An 18,308-nucleotide genomic window follows, 5' to 3' on the forward strand; every position below is an offset into this window, starting at 1 on the left:
TAATTCCCTCTCTCTGTGGGATAACAAAACAGAGGGAAAGTCTGCCAATCTTACAAAATTTTCCTTCTTATGAAATGTGAATGGACACTTTCTTAATAGCATTTTTTAAATGAGATCAACATCTTTTGTTAGCTTGAAGATGGTTATTGTAAGATGATTAATTGACAAGCCCAAAGGACTAGGTTCTGAATATTTTTGAAGTGCACACAAGGTTACTATTTGTATTTTGAATATACTTAATAGTTGCAAGAATGTAGTTATGATTAGCTAAACAATACTGGTTAGCAGTTCTTTAGAACAGAGATTTCTAAATTATTTTCCTCAAAATATCAGATTAATCCATCTGTTTTCAGATCACATATTTAAGCACAGTATTTTGTATGTCACCCTGCCAACAAAAGTGTGTATAATCATAAAAGGGAATCATAGCAAAAAATCAATATACTTAATGCTTCATGTGATAACAGCAGCAAGGTTGGTTTATGCACAATACTGGAAAAAGGAAAAAGAAATCTCCCCGGAAGAAGAAATAATAAGGAAGATTTTGACGTGTGCAGAAATGGACAGGCTGACAGTTGAACTCAAAAACAAGAATGAGAGAGAATACTATAAAATCTGGAATAAAGTGTATTGTTGGTTGGAAAGGAGAAAAGGAGTTGGAACAAAAAAGATTTGGGGTTTGTAGAATTAATACTGGATAGTATTAATAAATGTAAATACTAAACAAATAGTAAATAGATAGTAAATGAAGATAAGGGATATGTATATAAGAACAAAGTAACAATGTATGTTAAATAGTAATTATATTTGTTGTTATGGAAAGAATATGTATGACTATATTAAGACCAGGATGGTCACACACTGTGTCCAATGTTTTTAACGTTTATTAAATAAAAAACTTTTTAGAAAAAAAAGTGCGTATAGTCAAAGCTATGGTTTTTGCAGTTGCAATGTATGGCTGTGAGAGTTGAACCATAAGAAAGACTGAGCGCCAGAGAATTGAGGCCTTTGAACTCTGGTGCTGGAGAAGACCCTAAAAGTCCCTTGGACTGCAAGGCGATCAAACCGGTCAGTCCTAGAGGAGATCAACCCTGACTGCTCTTTAGAAGACCAAATCCTGAAGATGAAACTGAAATACTTTGGCCACCTAATGAGAAAGAAGGACTCACTGAAGAAGAGCCTAATGCTGGGAAAGACTGAGGGCAAAAGAAGAAAGGGACGATAGAGAATGAGGTGGCTGGATGGAGTCACTGAAGCAGTCGGTGTGAGCTTAAATGGACTCTGGGGGATGGTAGAGGACAGGAAGGCCTGGAGGAACATTGTCCATGGGGTTGTGATGGGTCGGACATGACTTCGCGACAACAACAACAACAATAACAACAACAAATGTCTTAATCTGCATTTTCTTGGTTCTATATAAAACCTTTCAATCTCAGACCTACATAGTTTAGTTTTCTTCTGTTTTCTCATTGTATCACAATACCCAGAGACAAGCAATAGCGAGAACTTTGTAGCCAAATAATATAGTGGATCAAATTATTTGTTCAAGATAACAATACATTACAAATGTGTGCAATGTCAGTTGTTCTCCTGTTAGAAACAGTTCTTGGAATGGCTTGCACAGACCTGTAGCTTAGCAAAACCAGCAAGCCAGTACCTTCTGTCATTTTTTAAAGACATATAATATTTACTGCCCGGAGGCAAGAAATAGTTCTGTATTCCTTCAATCGTAATAACGTAACTTTCCTTCTCAGTTCAGAATTACAAATGAAAAAAAGCTAAAATCTCTTAATTTAGAGGACAGGAACACCTGGAGGAATATTGTTCATGGAACCACGATGGGTTGGACACAACTTCGCAACTAACAACAAATTTTGTATGTATAACTGAGCAAAAAAATCACTGTCTGCTGTAGTTGGGCTTCTCCAGTTTTTGGATTTAATCAACTGTCCTACTGTTTGTACTTTTTACATATGCTTACCGCTTGCTTACAATTTATTATTAGCTGCATGAAGATTTACATGAATGAAAGACAGGGTAAATATTTTAATAAATAGCATTCATCTTTGTTTATGAAAACCGTTAACATTTAGATCCTTTTCAATTACTCTAAAATTCAATTCTACACAGGTTCATCCTAATTACATTTATTCTAATACTATACTCTGTAAGGATTTATTCTAGTTTAAATATGTATAAAATTTCATGACTGACTGCAGACTGTCTTCTTTAATTTGGAAGGACTACTTTCAACAGTTTTAGCCCTGCTCAACTCACTGGGAGTTTTTTAGTGCTTCCTTTTATATTCCAGAAACATATTTTTAAATTTTCTACATACACTGTACATTAGAAAGTCACATCACTTACCTCTTTGTATACTAATGTGGCTAATTAAGCACTGAAACCAAGACCACTGCCCTCCACAGAAGTTAGGTTACTGTAAAAAGTGTGAATGTGAACACTGCTTTCTGCTATGCATTTCTGTATTTTTCTGCATGTAATTGAAAAAAGAAGCAACTGAAAAGCTACCCTTGTTCAGCCTTCATATACATGGGGGAAGAAGGAACTGTTTTTGTGTAACAAACAAGCCAATGTTATTATAAACCATTATGATCAATTACAAAGATGCTCTCAGAGAATCATAAAGGCAATTCAACCTATGTACTTGTTACACACCATGCACATTTATTAACTGCCTTTATTTGTATAGTTTTTAATAATAATTACTCTTTATCTTTATAATGCAAAGCTCACTGCTGTGAGTCTAACCCTTGGCAGTATAGTTCCTGCTGAAACCTGAATTGCAACTGTGGATCCAATTTAGGAATTAAAATTGAGAACAAGCAGATTTACCTCCAGTAATATGTGGGAATATTTAGATTTTTTTAAAAAAAATAAAATGTAATAATGTTACATTCATCCTGGCATGGATATAAGTGTTGAAGCATTTTATAGGATGATTCTTTTATGAATAATGATAACCATAGTTTTGCATTATATTTAAGCTACTACTACTAGATGGAATTGGTTTTAAGGGCTTTCAATAGCCAAAGCAAACACCAGCTTCAAAATATGGTAACTGTTCCACAGTGATGCAAGAGAGGTAATTAAAGATAAACAAAATAGGGAATAGAAGTAATGGCTTCTAAAAAAATATGTTACTAGGTATGACATGTAACATATGGGTTTAGACATATGTTCTAAATTTCTGTCATTAAAAATGGCAATACCCTGGGTCCTATAGTTTTCAACACTTTAGTTCAGGGGTCTCCAACCTTGGCAACTTTAAGACTTGTGAACTTCAACTCCCAGAATTCTGCTTTAGTTACTGACTTGGGTGAAAGGGCTGAGGGGATAGTTAAAAAATTTACAGATTATAAAAAAATATCAGGAATGGCTAATGCTCTAAAACTCGAAGAAACGATTCAAAAAAATCTAAATATGTTTGAACAATGGCCAAACTCTACAGGATGAAATTATAAAGAAAGATGAAAAGATGGAACAGACCTGGTTTGGCAACTGTAGATATAAAAAGAATCTGGATATTCTTGTAGATTGCAAGTTGAACATGAGCCAAGAGTGTGATGCAGCTGTTCTTTTGAGGTTTATTAACATGAGTTTGAGTACTCATCACAAAAAGTAATTATCCCATTATATTTCAGCTTGGTCAAACTCAACCTGGAATAGTGTGTCAATACCAAACAGTTATTCAATGTCCTTTTTAAACTGCAATGAGTTTAGAGGAGGGCTACCAAAATGTTGTGCAAGACTGGGAGGCATGACCGCAAAAAGTATAGCGAAAGAAGTCTAATAAAAGAAAATTGAAATAACAGCAGAGAGATTAACAAATAGAGAAAGAAGAGATCTTGTTCTTTCTTGTTCCAGAAGGCAGGACCAGAATCAACTGATTTAACTACAGAAAATAGATTCAAATTAGGTTATTAAGAGAAATTTCTTGATAGTATGAACTGCTATCCAGTAAAATAGATTGCCTCATGAAGTTATATGTTGCCTTTCAATCAAAATCTTCAGAGAGACATCTACTCAAAATGCTTTAGCAGGTATTACACTGAGAAAAGATTAGAGTTGATCAAATTCTGTAATCCCTTCCATTTGATTCTAGATTTCTAGACTTACTTTTTAACTAAAAATAACTAAAATATAAACCAATACTCAAAGAAATAATTTCAATTTTACACTGCAAAGTTTTAGCAAATCTAACTGCAGATCTACTGTGCAGTCCAGCTGAGCTCTTGGTCACTATTTGGAATATTAGTCAATGTTTGGAATATTAGTCAATGTTTGGAATATTAGTCAATGTTTGGAACCAACAATGAGTACAACGACCTAACACATATAGATTTCACAGAAGATAATGTTGAAAAACCTCTTTGCAAACTGAAATCATCCCTATCTATTGGACCTGATGGACTATGTGCATACTTCTTAAAAAAGTTTTCCACTAATACCCATTAGCATAATCTTTGAAAAAGCTTTCATGACCAGTTTCCTTCCTAAACTTTGGTCACGGTCATCCCTGTCTTCAAAAAAGGAGACCCCAGCCTAGCTGAAAATTACAGACCAATCTCTCTATGCTACGTCACCTGTAAAGTAATGGAATCTATCATCAACCAATCCATTACCCTCCCCCTAGAAACAAACAACCTACTCTCTAACAAACAATTTGGTTTTTATCATGTAATTTACAACTTCTTCACTGCAAAAACATATGGACTACTAAAATCCTACGGCATTTCAGGACGCCTCCACAATTGGATAATAGCTTTCCTGTCAAACAGACAACAAGTGGTCAAAATTGGCAGTGCTCTATCAAATCCTGTTCCTATCAATAGCGGCATTCCCTAAGGCAGCGTTCTTGGACCAAGACTCTTCATATTATATATTAATGATTTCTGTGACCATATTATAAGTAATTGTGTTCTCTTTGCTGATGATGTCAAAATATTTAACACCACCAATAATACAGCTACGCTTCAAAAAGACCTTGACTTTGTGTCAGAAAGGTCAAAAACTTGGCAACTTCAAATCTCAAGCAGCAAATGCTCTGTCTTACACATTGGAAAAAAGAATCTAAACACTAAATACAAGCTCGATGGTCATTACCTTACAGATGACCCCCACCCTGTTAAAGGCCTTGGAATTTTCATATTAAATGATCTAAGTGCCAAAGCCCACTGCAACTACATCGCAAAAATGGCTTTAAGAGTTGTAAACCTAATCTTGAATAGCTTTTTCTCCAGAAACACTACTTTACTAACCAGAGCATATAAAAAATTTGCTAGACCAACTCTTGAATACAGCTCATCTGTCTGGAACCCATACCACATTTCAGACATCAATACAATTGAACGTGTCCAGAAATACTTTACAAGAAGAGTTCTCCACTCCTCTGAATACAACAAAATACCTTATGCCACCAGACTTGAAATCCTGGGTTTAGAAAACTTAGAACTCCACCACCTTCGACATGACCTGAATTTAACTCATAGAATCATCCATTACAATGTCCTTCCTGTTGATGACTACTTCAGCTTCAACTGCAACAATACAAGAGCACACAATAGATTTAAACTTAATGTTAACCGCTCCAATCTTGATTGCAGAAAATATGACTTCAGTAACAGAGTTGTTAATGCTTGGAACACACTACCTGACTCTGTGGCCTCCTCCCAAAATCCCAAAAGCTTTAACCAAAAACTGACTACTATTTACCTCACCCCATTCCTAAGAGGTCTGTAAGGGGCGTGCATAAGAGCACAAACGTACCTACCGTTCCTGTCCTATTGCTTCCTTTCATTATATCCAATTAATATAGTTATTACATACTTATATATATGCTTATATATTGTATAATTATTTCATGCAAATGCTTATATATACTGTTGTGACAAAATAAAAAAAAAGAATAGGAAGGTGACTGAGGCTCTGGATAGGATTACACTCATGTGACCTCTCCTCACCCATAGACCTCTCTGTGCCCCCGTGGTATACAGAAGAATTGAGAGGGATGAAACATATGAGGAGACATCTAGAGCGCTGCTGGCGGAAGACAGGATCAACTCGATTGAACATGAGTAAGAGCTGCTACTAAGGTCTACCTCCTGGTGATTCCTGCGGTGAAGTGTAACTACTTCTCCACACTAATTGCATCTGCAGATAATTGCCCAGCGAACCCTCTTTAAGGTGAGCTGCCTCCTCCTGGGGAAGGAGGTGATTGAGGTCTACCTGAAGAGGTGCGCTGAGGAATTTGCGGATTTTCTGCAAGACAAAATTGCTGGATTTCGTTTCCAGTTAGATGCTGGCAGGGTTGCTGGCCCGGTGGAAGCCCCTGAGGCAGGTTCTTGCCTGTTATCTGGGAACAGTTTGATCCTGTTACTCCCGAGGAAGTGGACAGGATCCTAGGGAGCATGCGTGCAAGCACCTGTGTTTTAGATCCATGTCCTTTTTGGCTTGTGAAAGCTTCCCAGGAGGTGACAGGCGGGTGCTTCCCTACAGCAGGCAGCAATGCCCCAGCACTTTAAGGAGGCTGTGGTCCGCCCATTGCTGGACTCCACCTGGTTGGATAATTTCTGACCTGACTCCAATCTTCCCTTTTTGGGGAAGATTGTTGAGAAGGTGGTCATGCGGCAGCTCCAGAGGTTTCTGGATCAAACGGATTATCTCAATCCCTACCAGTCAGAATTCAGGCCTGGATTTGGGACAGAAACAGCACTGGTTGTACTTTGAGATGATCTCTGGCAGAAGCGGGATGCGGTAGTGCATCCATCATTGCTCTACTTGACCTCTCAGTGGCTTTTGATACCATTGACCATGGTATTCTCCTGGGGTGGCTTTGGGGAATGGGAGTGGGAGGTCTTGTGCTATCCTGGTTCACTTCCTTCTTCTGTGGTTGCTCTCAGTCAGTGTTGATAGAAGGAGAGCGATCCGGCTCTCACCCACTGCTTTACAGGGTTCCGCAGGGCTCAGTACTGTCTCTGCTCCTGTTCAACATTTAAACCGCTGGGTGAGATCATCCATCACCAAGGACTGAGATATCACCAACATGCTGATGATACTCAGCTGTATGCTTCGGTCCGTGGTGAGTTAAGTGATGCCATGTCCTCCCTCTCGCAGTGCCTGGAGGCTGTTAGGGACTGGATGGGAAGCAATGGGTTGAAACTAAACCCTTGCAAGAACGAGTGGCTCTGGGTTTGGGGTTCATTGGAACAGGGAGAATTGCCACCTTTGGTCTTGAATGGGGTGGCACAACCCCAAACAGACCTTGTTGTGCGTAATCTAGGGGTTTTCCTGGACTCACGACTCCTGCTCAAACAGCAGATGGCGGTCGTGGCCAGGAGGGCCTTTGCGCAACTGCGGGTTGTGTGCCAGTTATCCACTTTCCTGGATCAACAGTCCCTACTCACAGTCACTCATGCCCTAGTCACTTCCTGTCTTGACTAGTGCTCTACATGGGGCTGCCCTTGAAGAGTATCCAGAAGCTCCAGTTGGTTCAAAATGCAGTGGCCTGCATGGTTTTGTACAGACCCCAGTGTGCACATGTATCACCTCTCCTGCGGGAGCTTCATTGGTTGCCAATTTGCTTCTGGCTGCAATTCAAGATACTGGTTGTTACCTTTAAAGCCCTTCATGGCTTGGGACCAGGTTATCGAAAGGACCGTCTCTTGCCAGTCACATCTCTCTGACTCATCAGAGCGGGGAGGCAGGGAATGTTGCGGGTCCCATCCCTGAGGGAATAAACCTGGTGGGACCAGAAGTGAAATGCTACCGGTTTGGCTGAAATGGTAGCGATGGCAGTGGGTGGTTTGGCGAACCGATAGCGATGGCAGCATAAGGCTCCACCCACCCACTCGACTGTCATTACTTCCTGGTTTTAACTGGTAAGTAACCTGTTTTTTACCCTTTGCACATGCGCAGAATGATTTGCGCATGTGCAGAGAACCCGCGTGTGCACTTCCGAACTGGTAGGGAAGGTAAGTAAATTTCACCCCGGTGGGACCTAGAAGAAGGGCCTTCTTCGTGGTGGCTCCCTCTCTCTGGAACATCATTCCCCCAGACATTATAATGGCCCCCACTCTAATACAGTTCTGGAAGGCGCTGAAGACTTGGTTCTGGCAGGGGGCCTGGGGAACACAGAGTGGGATGGAGCCCATTAAATGGCTTGTGTGATCTGCTGTCGCCAGGGCAGGGGGTGGGGGTGATTTTGCTATATTATACTATATTAATTTATTTGATTCTTTTTGTTAGTTTTTATTGTTTTTTTTATTGAAAAAGTTTTACAAAAATTTTTTCCCCATATATCCTCCACTTCCCCACAACCCTAACCCTTCCCCTCCCTCCTCCCAACTTCCCAGAGCAAATACAGGGTATCGTATCTAACAGTCATAAACTAAAATATGCTAATTAACATAAAATCCCATCCTTCTTCTTAAACCTCAATTCCCCTTTTCCATAAAAAAAAGAAGAAAAAGGAAAATATTAATACTAATACAATTACCTTCTATTCATTTAAAAGCTATTTAATATTTTGTTATTTCAATCTCCATTATATATATCTTTCAAAAATAATCTTTTAAATATGCTGATAATTCTATCTTCTCATCTAAGTCCATTAAGTTTAGAATCCAATCTTCTGTAATAAACAGTATCCCATCTTCCAATGTTGTAATATCAAAAATTATTCCTCAGTATACCTTATAATCCATCATATTTATATATCCATCATACATAATAATAAACATCATCTTTCCTTATATAAATTTAACATTTACCTCATATTCTTCCCCATATTCCCCATACCATAAATTTCTAAACAATTACACCCCATTTATCATACAATCCATAACTTCTTTCTGCTTTTTCTATTCAGAAATATCACTTATAATTTATCCTATCCCATGAAAGGAAGGTCTTTTCATTTGAAAATATTATTTCTTTACTCCTTGCTCTTTACGTTTAATAGTTACAATCATACTTTGATCCTTCCCTACAGCTTTCTGAGTTTCTTCTCCCAAATTTACAGCCCCACTTTTAGGTTGTATTTGCTTTGCTTCCTTTTCCCCTTTTTTAAGCATTCCCACCTCTCCTTTCATCTTAATTTCTAACAATGGCAAACTTCCAACCTTTAATACTTTAGTATAAAAATCTCTTGCTTTAAAAACTGTATTAAGACAATATTTCCCTCTCTTATAGTTTGCTGTTACTCCAGCTGGTACATTCCATCTGTACTGTATCTGGAGATTTCTAAGCTGATTCACCAAAAAAGCATATTCTTTTCTATTTCTTAACAGTTTAGGAGGAATTTTTTTCAATACCAATACCTCTTGTTCCAATATTTGAATTTTATTTCTATAAGAAACTTGTGAAATTTCATTCCTAATCTTCCTAGATGTAAAATAAATTACTACATCTCTTGGCAAATATCTCTGCTTTGTAACCCATAAATTAACACAGTAATTTTTTTCAATTTGGATTTCAAAGTCCACTGGTTCCTGTCCAATCAGCTGTGCAAAAATCTTTTTAAAGTCCTCTCGTTTATTTTCTTTCAAACCTCTTACTCTCAATGCAAATTCCATAATTCTGTATTGCAATAACACCCGGTCTTCTTCTGCTCTCTCTGCCTTGATCTGGAGCACCTCTATTTTATTTTTTAAGTCCAAATTAACTTGATTAATTTCTTCAACTCTATCATCCAACTGCTTTATATTCTCCGCCTTGGTCTGAAGCTCCTCTATTTTGCTTTTTAAGTTCGAATTAACTTGATCCATCTCTTCCACTTTTTCATCCAATTGTTTTGTGTATTCAACCAAAGTCTTAAATGCTGCCACCACTTCTTCTCTTATCTCTTCATCCTCAGCTGCAACAAAGTCTTTAATTTTCAATATTTTCTCCTTAATTTCCTTATTTTTTTTATCCTGAACAGAAATTTGAGCCTTCAAAAATTCCTTCAGCTCCTCTTGTAATTTATGTAGTTAAACTAACGGTGCTCCAACTTCCTTGAAAACAGCAGGCTGTATTTGTACAGAAGCCATTTTACTTTAATTTTATAATTTGAAACAAAGTCAAAGTTTTTTCATAAGCACAGTATTTAAGTTAAATAAGTCAATTGTATAATCCTTCAGCTTTCATTATAGTTTCTTCATATAAATGTAAAATCCAACAAGTTTAAGCAAAGTTATAAACTGTAACAGTGTTAATAAACACCTCTTTAACTTTCACTTTCACACCCATTATACTCAGATGCCATTTCCTTTCTTCTCAAACGGAATCCACAAATGGGGTTGAGGTCTGACATTGCTCTGTCTGGTTAAATCAGAAATCCATTTAAACTCAATGTTGATCGCAGATGTGGTCGCGGCGTTTTGCTCTGCCAAAAAAGACAGAAGTGTCCTGGATCCGGAGCTCTTCAGGTTCCCAAGGGAGGTCTCCCCTTCAAGCCTCCAGGATCGTTCCTGGTGCTGTTGGGGGGGCTCTACCTCCACCCAATCACTCACCTATCCCTCTTCACCCGAGGGAAAGGTTTCCAAGCCGCTAGACAGCTGATTTTCACTGTCTTAGCAGCTCTACGCGATCCAGGGCTGGCGGTCTAAAAAGATCATCCTCAACGACCAGCGGAGCCACAGGAAATTTCTAGTTTTTATTGTTTTAAATGTGGTCTTTTATTCTGTAAGCCACCTTGAGTCGCCATGGGCGAATAGGTTGCAGTATAAATTCAATAAATAAGTAAATAAAATATTTGGCATTAAAACGTCCAGTAAACATCAAAGGAATATTCTATCTTTGTTAGCCTGCAGTGTCATGTTGTGTCACATTAATCACAAACTATCAGTTATCATATTACTATGATAAGCATTTCTAAAGTTTAATGATTTTAGTAATTTTTGCTGAAATAAATACAGGTAGTCCTTGACTTACAACAGTTCATTTAGTGACCTTTCAAATGCTACTGAAAAAGTGACCTATGACCATTTTTTACATTTACAACATTTGCAGCATCCCTATGATCATGTGATCAAAATTCAGATGCTTGGAACTGGTTCATACCGTGTTTCCCTGAAAATAAGACCGTGTCTTTTTTTGTTTTTAATCCTGAAATAAGCGCTTGGCCCTATTGCCATGTGCTCAAAAGGCTGATTGGGCTTATTATCAGCGGATGCCTTATTTTGGGAGAAACAGGGTACTTATGACCATTGCTGTATCTCAAGGTTATGTGATCACCTTTTATGACCTTCTGACAAGCAAAATCAATGGGAAAGCCAGATTCACTTAATAACTGCGTTACCTACTTATCGACTGTAGTTATTCATTTAACAACTGTGGCAAGAAAGGTCATAAAATGGGGCAAAATTCACTTATTAACAGAAATTATAAATTATTGTATATATAATTTATAAATTATATAAAAATTCCTTCTACAGAAATGAAATAAAGGAATATTATTTTAAGCAAAGACTTTAACCTGTCTCTAGTGGTTTTTATATTATGCCTAGCCAGGCTATGGAATATTATTAACAAACCATAATAAAAATAATAATAAGATAGTCCGTCTTGCAAGAATGCCTAATTTATAGGATTCCATTTTAATAGAAGCATCATGTTGCTGTAATTTAGGCAAATAACATTCAGAAGAATCTTTGGCCATAATTTTCAGACAATATATATCAGATTAACTTAAATAATACTATGAAAGAATGAAAGTCAAATCAAAATGTATATTAACATATAATACACATAAAAGGCATTTTACAAGTAAAAACAATGAATACATATGAGCATTTTCATGAAATGTTGTTTTGACATAAATAACATTCCCAAAAAATCTAATGAACGTTCATCTTCAGCCCCCTTAAAATGCATAAGCCTAGTCAAATGCTTCTGACTAAATAAACTCGGAATAATCCCAACTGAAATGTAATTGTAGAATTTAATTGTTTCTTTAACTGCGAAGTATGTTAACACAATCTGTACCAGGAAAGTGCCTTACATCATATGCCAATACACATAGCTATGTCAGATACGATGTTTTTTTCCATCAAAGCTTAAACCCTCTTGCTAAATTACCACATTTCTATCAGAAGGGAGTTATATTACATTTCACACTCCATTTTACAGAAAGCATTCCAGATATTCTATATTTCTTACACAGGAGGACTCTGTGACATAATGATAATCCAGAGAATTTTTCTGTAGTCCTTAACATTGTGGGAGTTCAGTGGAAATCGATAAATATATATTGTGTACATGATGAAAACTGGTGGGTTGGAAATTAGGTTTTGTATATTTTTATTCAATTTTAAGCTCACAATAATTTATTGTACTTTGTCTTTAATAAATTTCCTAACTAAATCAAGACTCCCAGATTGGTTAGTAAAGGCTCTGAATGTGCCTTGACTGGAGGGAAAATATCATAAAGCAGATCTCAAAACGCAAAACCTCCAACCAATCTTATACCTAAGTGTACTTCTGGGAACATTATGGTTTCTCATGGAATTGGACAATGTGTTGAGTACATGTTTCACTAAAATGAGAAAATACATGAAATGCAAAAGACAGTACAAATTGCACATGGAATTGATGATTTAGATACAGAGTACAAATTGTGCAGAAACCAGAGAAATTTTTCATTCTGGCACCACATTTCATTTAATCTCAGAATTATCCATTATCCAACTGAATAAACAACTGAAACAAAAATCAAACGGAAATGCATTGCCAATTTAATAAACCAATTTTACTTTTTGACAGCAATAGAAAATACACTAAATTCATATTTGCCACTTTTCAGATTCAGACCTTAATGCTGAAAATCTTATGGATGCATTTTGAATAAATGAAACACTCAGGAGTGTTTTTAAATGATCAAGAACCAAAGTCAGATTTAATACCCATCCAGATTGAATCTCTTGGAACAATCATGAAATCAATAGTAAAATGACATTTTTAAAAGCAATAGTGAGAAACAGCTCTTTGCCTTTGAATTTAACTTACATCTTACAAATAAGGAATCTACTGCAAAGAAAGGGAAGAATGACAGAACAATGTGATTAGTACTCATGTCCATTGCATGTACATGTATCATGGACACACATTGCTTTACAGGTGGTCATTGTTCAGTGACCACTTACTCAGTGGTTGTTCAAAGCTGTGATTGTGCTGAATGACTGGTATTTATGACCAGTCCTTGAAATTCCAGCTGTCACAACATTCCTGTGATCATGTGATCACGATCTGGGAACTTGGCAACCAACTCACAATAACACCAGTTGCAATGCCCTGTGGATCATGTGACTGCCATCTGCTACCTTCCCTGCCAGCTCCCGCAAGCAAAGTCAATGGGGAAGGTTGCAGAAAAGGCTGCAAGTCACTTTGGTAAGACTCCCCCACCTGGCAGCAATGTTCCTGATATAATGGTCGATAATTCTCACTTAATGAGAGCAATGGGAACTGCCGGGATTGCCATCATTAAGCTCTGCAGTCATGTGACATAACATTTTTTGATTATGTTGTTTAGCAATGGAAATTCCAGTTCCAATTACCATTGTTAAGCAAGGATTATCTTTATTCGGAAAAGTAATTGAAACTACAGACTATTTTGTCATCTCATAGGTTGACAATATTTCATAGTCCTGACTAAAGCAAATACTAAGTTGTTTATGTTACCTCTTGAGTATTCAGATCAATAAAAAAGTTGGGATCCTAAATAAGTAAGAGTCAAAGCATAAACTATTCCAGCACCAGCACCCATCCCTGAAGCAAGAGCAAATATTTTTTTAAAATAAATGAGCACCTGCAAGCAGGACATTTGACCACTTGCCAAGAAAAAGAAATTGGTGAGCAGCACTATCAACCTGCCTCCCTCTGATGGACTGCCCAGAAACTTTAACCGGTGGAAACCAAAGAGAGAGGAAGAGATTCTTGGCTCGCCTTTTTCAAGACCTACTAGCCAAAGTTTAGGGAATAGTGAAATTGTCTATGGACTGCCTCTGGGGCGTATGCTTCTCCCTTGGTAATGCAGCCACCCAACCTGATGTTGGCCACACTGCAGGAGAAGGCATCTCTTAATCTTGCTGAAGAACAACTATTTCAGTCTCTTTTCATAGTAACAGCTATATTGCAAAAGAGCAAGAAGAGCTTCATCCTTCTAGAAAATAATTCTGAAATTTCATCAAAAACAAAGCATTCCTTTAAAGCTTTGCACAGCTTTATCCAATTCAGTTGTTACTTTCTTACTCACCTGTCTTCAGGTGAGATGCAATGACCCTCATTCTCCTATCCCATATAACAGAGAAATTATCACAGCTGCTCTACATTTTACACCAATCAACACAGTGTCTTTGTATTCCTGAGATTGTGATCTAGGTGCTTAGTGTCTAGTAGGCAATTCGGATATCACAGTGAGCTGTGGACACCTGATTATGGCTTTTGGCATTCCATGCCATCATCCCACAAGAAAAGTGGGATGATGGAAAAATGGGGAAGTTGGAATTGCATGAGGTTCTCCCTTAATGACAAATACAGTTCTCAGGTGATACCAGCAATCATGAACAATCATGTTCAGAGAACATTGTGCTTTATGACTGCATTGCTTAGCAATAGAAATTCTGGTCCCAATTGCCTTTGTAATCCAAGGATTATCTTTTATTAGATTTATATTCCACTTTTCATTCATCAGCTCACATTAAACTATAACAAAATGTATTACAATCTAAGAAACTAAAAGCTGTCGGAGATGGACTTTCATTCTTTTTTTTCTTTTTTGGGGGGGGAGGGAGGATGTATGGGTTTCATCTGCCAGGTGATTGTGTTACAATGTTCTAGATAAAAGTTCTAGATAAGAAGATGCATTTAGCAGCTATTATACAACTCTTCTTGTGTTTTTTATTTCCCAGTCAAATCACAAAACACTGCTTTGACGCAGGAAGTCTTTTGAAAGATTAAAAGGTTGTAACTAAAGCGAACAAGGCACAGGACGACACTAACATGAATCACAGCTTCAAATGAAATATATCACCACTTTATGAGCCTGTTTTCATCTACTGAATAGCTAACATGAGCTCAGTTATTTAAAGAATAGGAAAGGAGGACTGGAAAAAGAGAGATGCATATCTGAAGAGCAAATGAAGATAAAGTACTCACTGGCGATGAAGGTATAAGCTGGGGAACAGGCAATTCCCATTTCTTCTCTCTACTGACAATCTAGAAATAAGATAAATAAGTAATATTGAGGGACAAAAGCTCTGTACTACAAATGAAAAAAAAGAATAAGGTAATTATTTTGTTTCTTGTATTTTAAAAAAGATGGAAAGAGAAGTTAAAATTGGAAAATGACTCAGCCTCCAAAGTTACTGCTCGCTGTTTGTAATGGACTGGGGGGCCATTTCTTCTAGGGAAGAAGAAGTACACAATTTAGTGGCAAAATAAGGTGAAAAGGCCATTAAAATAGGCCATCATCAAAGGGATTTTGGATACATTGTTTAACTATGTTACACTTGACATTCACAGTTTCCTGTGTTCTTCCATCAATAGTTTGAAATATTGATTTAAAGGCATGTTCTCACTTTGAAACACAAAATAAATGTAGTGAAATAATAATGAGAATTAGGCATTCAACAGTGAAACAGCTAATCGACTAAGCCGAGTTCACCTTTAAATACAGTTTGTATTGTTGACTCCAACTATCCATAAATTTAAATAAACACTAAAATACTTCAATATTATATATATCAAGAAGAGCATAAAAAATTCCTGACCCTGATCAATTAAACATATATATCTTTTATATCTAACAGCAACATATCTAATTATAACACATTATATCTAATTTAGCAACAAATAATTTCATCTTGTGGGCAAAGGGGCGTGCATAAGAGCACAAAAGTGCCTACCGTTCCTGTCCTATTGTTCCCTTCATTATATCAAATTAATATAGCTGATGCATATTCTTTACTTATATATATATATATATATATATATATATATATATATATATATATATATATATATATATATATATATATATTCTTCATGTTATGTTTTTTTTATTTATGACAATGTTTGTGTACACTGTTGTGACAAAATGAAATAAAAAAAAAGCTTATGGTCCAAGAGCTAGTAAGTAATTAAACAATTACTTACAAAAGACAAAGAAAAGCTGCAATAGGAAAAAACTTGAATGAAAAAGATGAGTGAATCTTTCTGGAAATGAAACTACTACTAAATTATTCCAAACAAAGGGAGAAAATGGAACCCAAACAACCATAATAAATAAGCAAATCAGTAATTTTCCTACAGAATAATATTGGCCTCAACTGCAGAATTTAATCCAGAACTAGTTTTCATGTGCAATTAAAAACACACGTTTGCTGTTGATGGAATCTTCACCCCCTGTAGTGGTGAAAGAACAGAAAAAAGTTGTAGTAAGCCTACAAAGGAAATTCAGTTTTAAAATGTTTAAGGAATACACCAAAGAGATTTAAAAATATAAACATTTAATTCAAGACAGAAAACCCCTAATTCCCTATAACTCAAACATGTGGTTCAAAATATAAAAAGACATTTATTTTATTAATTTATAGATAGCCTACCTTTCCTTCAGGAGCTCATAGTGTGATGCTTATGGTGGCAAAAGGAGGAGGAAGACAATAATGCTACAGCATAATGATGTTACTATGCAACTGACACAATTGCTTCAGATAATTTTGATGCAAGTGCATAGCTATTTTATTTATCTGACAATGTCAAAGCGTGTCATTTTGTGATCAGCATAAGCAGTCTATTATGAATACCTCTCCCTTAAGGCTGCTTATGTGGAGACGATCCTTCTGTTTTTATTCCCATAACTATAACTCGGCCAGGTTCCATCAAAAGCAATTTCAAGAGTTCATGCCCAATAGGCAGAGGCTTATTCTTGTCTGAATGGGCATGGTCAGAATAAGGCTTGAAACAAGACTGGTCCATTACAATAACAATCCATGGGAATCAATTAGTACTTCCGGTAAGAAATCAATGTTTCTCAGCCCATTGTGATGCAAGGACAAGAGAAAGAAACTTTCAATCTTGGTTATACTAAATATTTATTTATTTATTTATTTATTTATTTATTTATTTATTTATTTATTTATTTATTTATTTATTTATTTATTTATTTATTTATTTATTTATTTATTTATTTATTTATTTATTTATTTATTTATTTATTGAGTACCTATTAGATAACATATATAAGTATAAGCATGAATTGAATAAATAAAATGAGTACAATTAAAGGGAACATTAGGACAGGGATGATAGGCATGCTGGTCCTCTTATGCACGCCCTTTACAGACCTCTTAGTATGAGGTCAACAGTAGCCAGTCTAAGGTTAAAATTTTCGGGCTTTTGGGATGAAACCACAGAGTCAGGTAGTGCTTTTTTTTTTTTTACCGTTTATCATGCTGCTTTTTTTGGTCATTAAAGACTTCCATAGAACCATCTCCAATGCTTCTAAAAGACAAGAGACCCGTGTCTCCAAATCTTTGCCTACAAGCCTTCTAATTTAAGCATCTGACTGAGTAACGCATGATACCTTTCCACTGGTTCTCCAAAAGCACTGTGCAAACCACAGCTGGATTATATACTACAGAAAGTCTGTTCCTTAGACAAGGGAAATATGGGAACGAAATAACCATTTCTAATTATTATCCCAAATTTCACAGTAGTGCTGTAATTTTAAATAAACCCAAACTATATACCATTTAGTAAAATATAATTTTTACAAAATTATAAAATTTCACCTCAATTATAATTGATGTAAATTTGATATAATCCTGTACTAAAACAGTTTAATTAATCAACGAAAATTGCATTAATTAATTTTCCAAGTCCTACTCTAGAAAATGTTATGATAATGCTAGTTGACTCTGGACAAATCTTAATTTTCATTAGTTCTTACATTTTTAAAATGTATAGGCAGTAATTATTAATAACTAAAGAACAGTAATTCCATTATTCAAATAAATATATTTTATTTTATGATTTTAAAAAAAAATCCTGGGCAAAATTCTGTTCCTTCAGAGTGATACTGCATTGCCACTGATAGCAGGCTTCACACATCATTTTAAAATCTCTTTTTGCCAGCAGCAATCACTTAGTAATGCATTTCAATGAATGCCACTGTTTTAGTTTAAGCTAAAGCTATTTCTTTATTTTTATACCATTGCAATTATACAACTCTTAGGATAATAATGACTAATAAAGGTAGTCCTCAATGTGCAACATAATTGAGCTCAAAATTTATGTTGCTAAGTGAGAAA

The 18,308-nt window shown here is 36.1% G+C and overlaps 1 protein-coding gene across 1 annotated transcript in view; it reads right to left on the bottom strand.

Moving 5' to 3' along the window:
• Positions 1-18,308, bottom strand: part of GLP1R (glucagon like peptide 1 receptor) — a 135,271-nt gene that overhangs the window by 72,034 nt on the left and 44,929 nt on the right. The window contains exon 3 of the mRNA XM_058163799.1: positions 15,154-15,213. Coding sequence (XP_058019782.1) covers positions 15,154-15,213 — 60 coding nt within the window. The remainder of the gene's footprint in view (positions 1-15,153; positions 15,214-18,308) is intronic.

Source organism: Ahaetulla prasina, chromosome 1, assembly GCF_028640845.1.
Source record: "Ahaetulla prasina isolate Xishuangbanna chromosome 1, ASM2864084v1, whole genome shotgun sequence".
NCBI classification, from domain to species: Eukaryota; Metazoa; Chordata; class Lepidosauria; order Squamata; family Colubridae; genus Ahaetulla; species Ahaetulla prasina.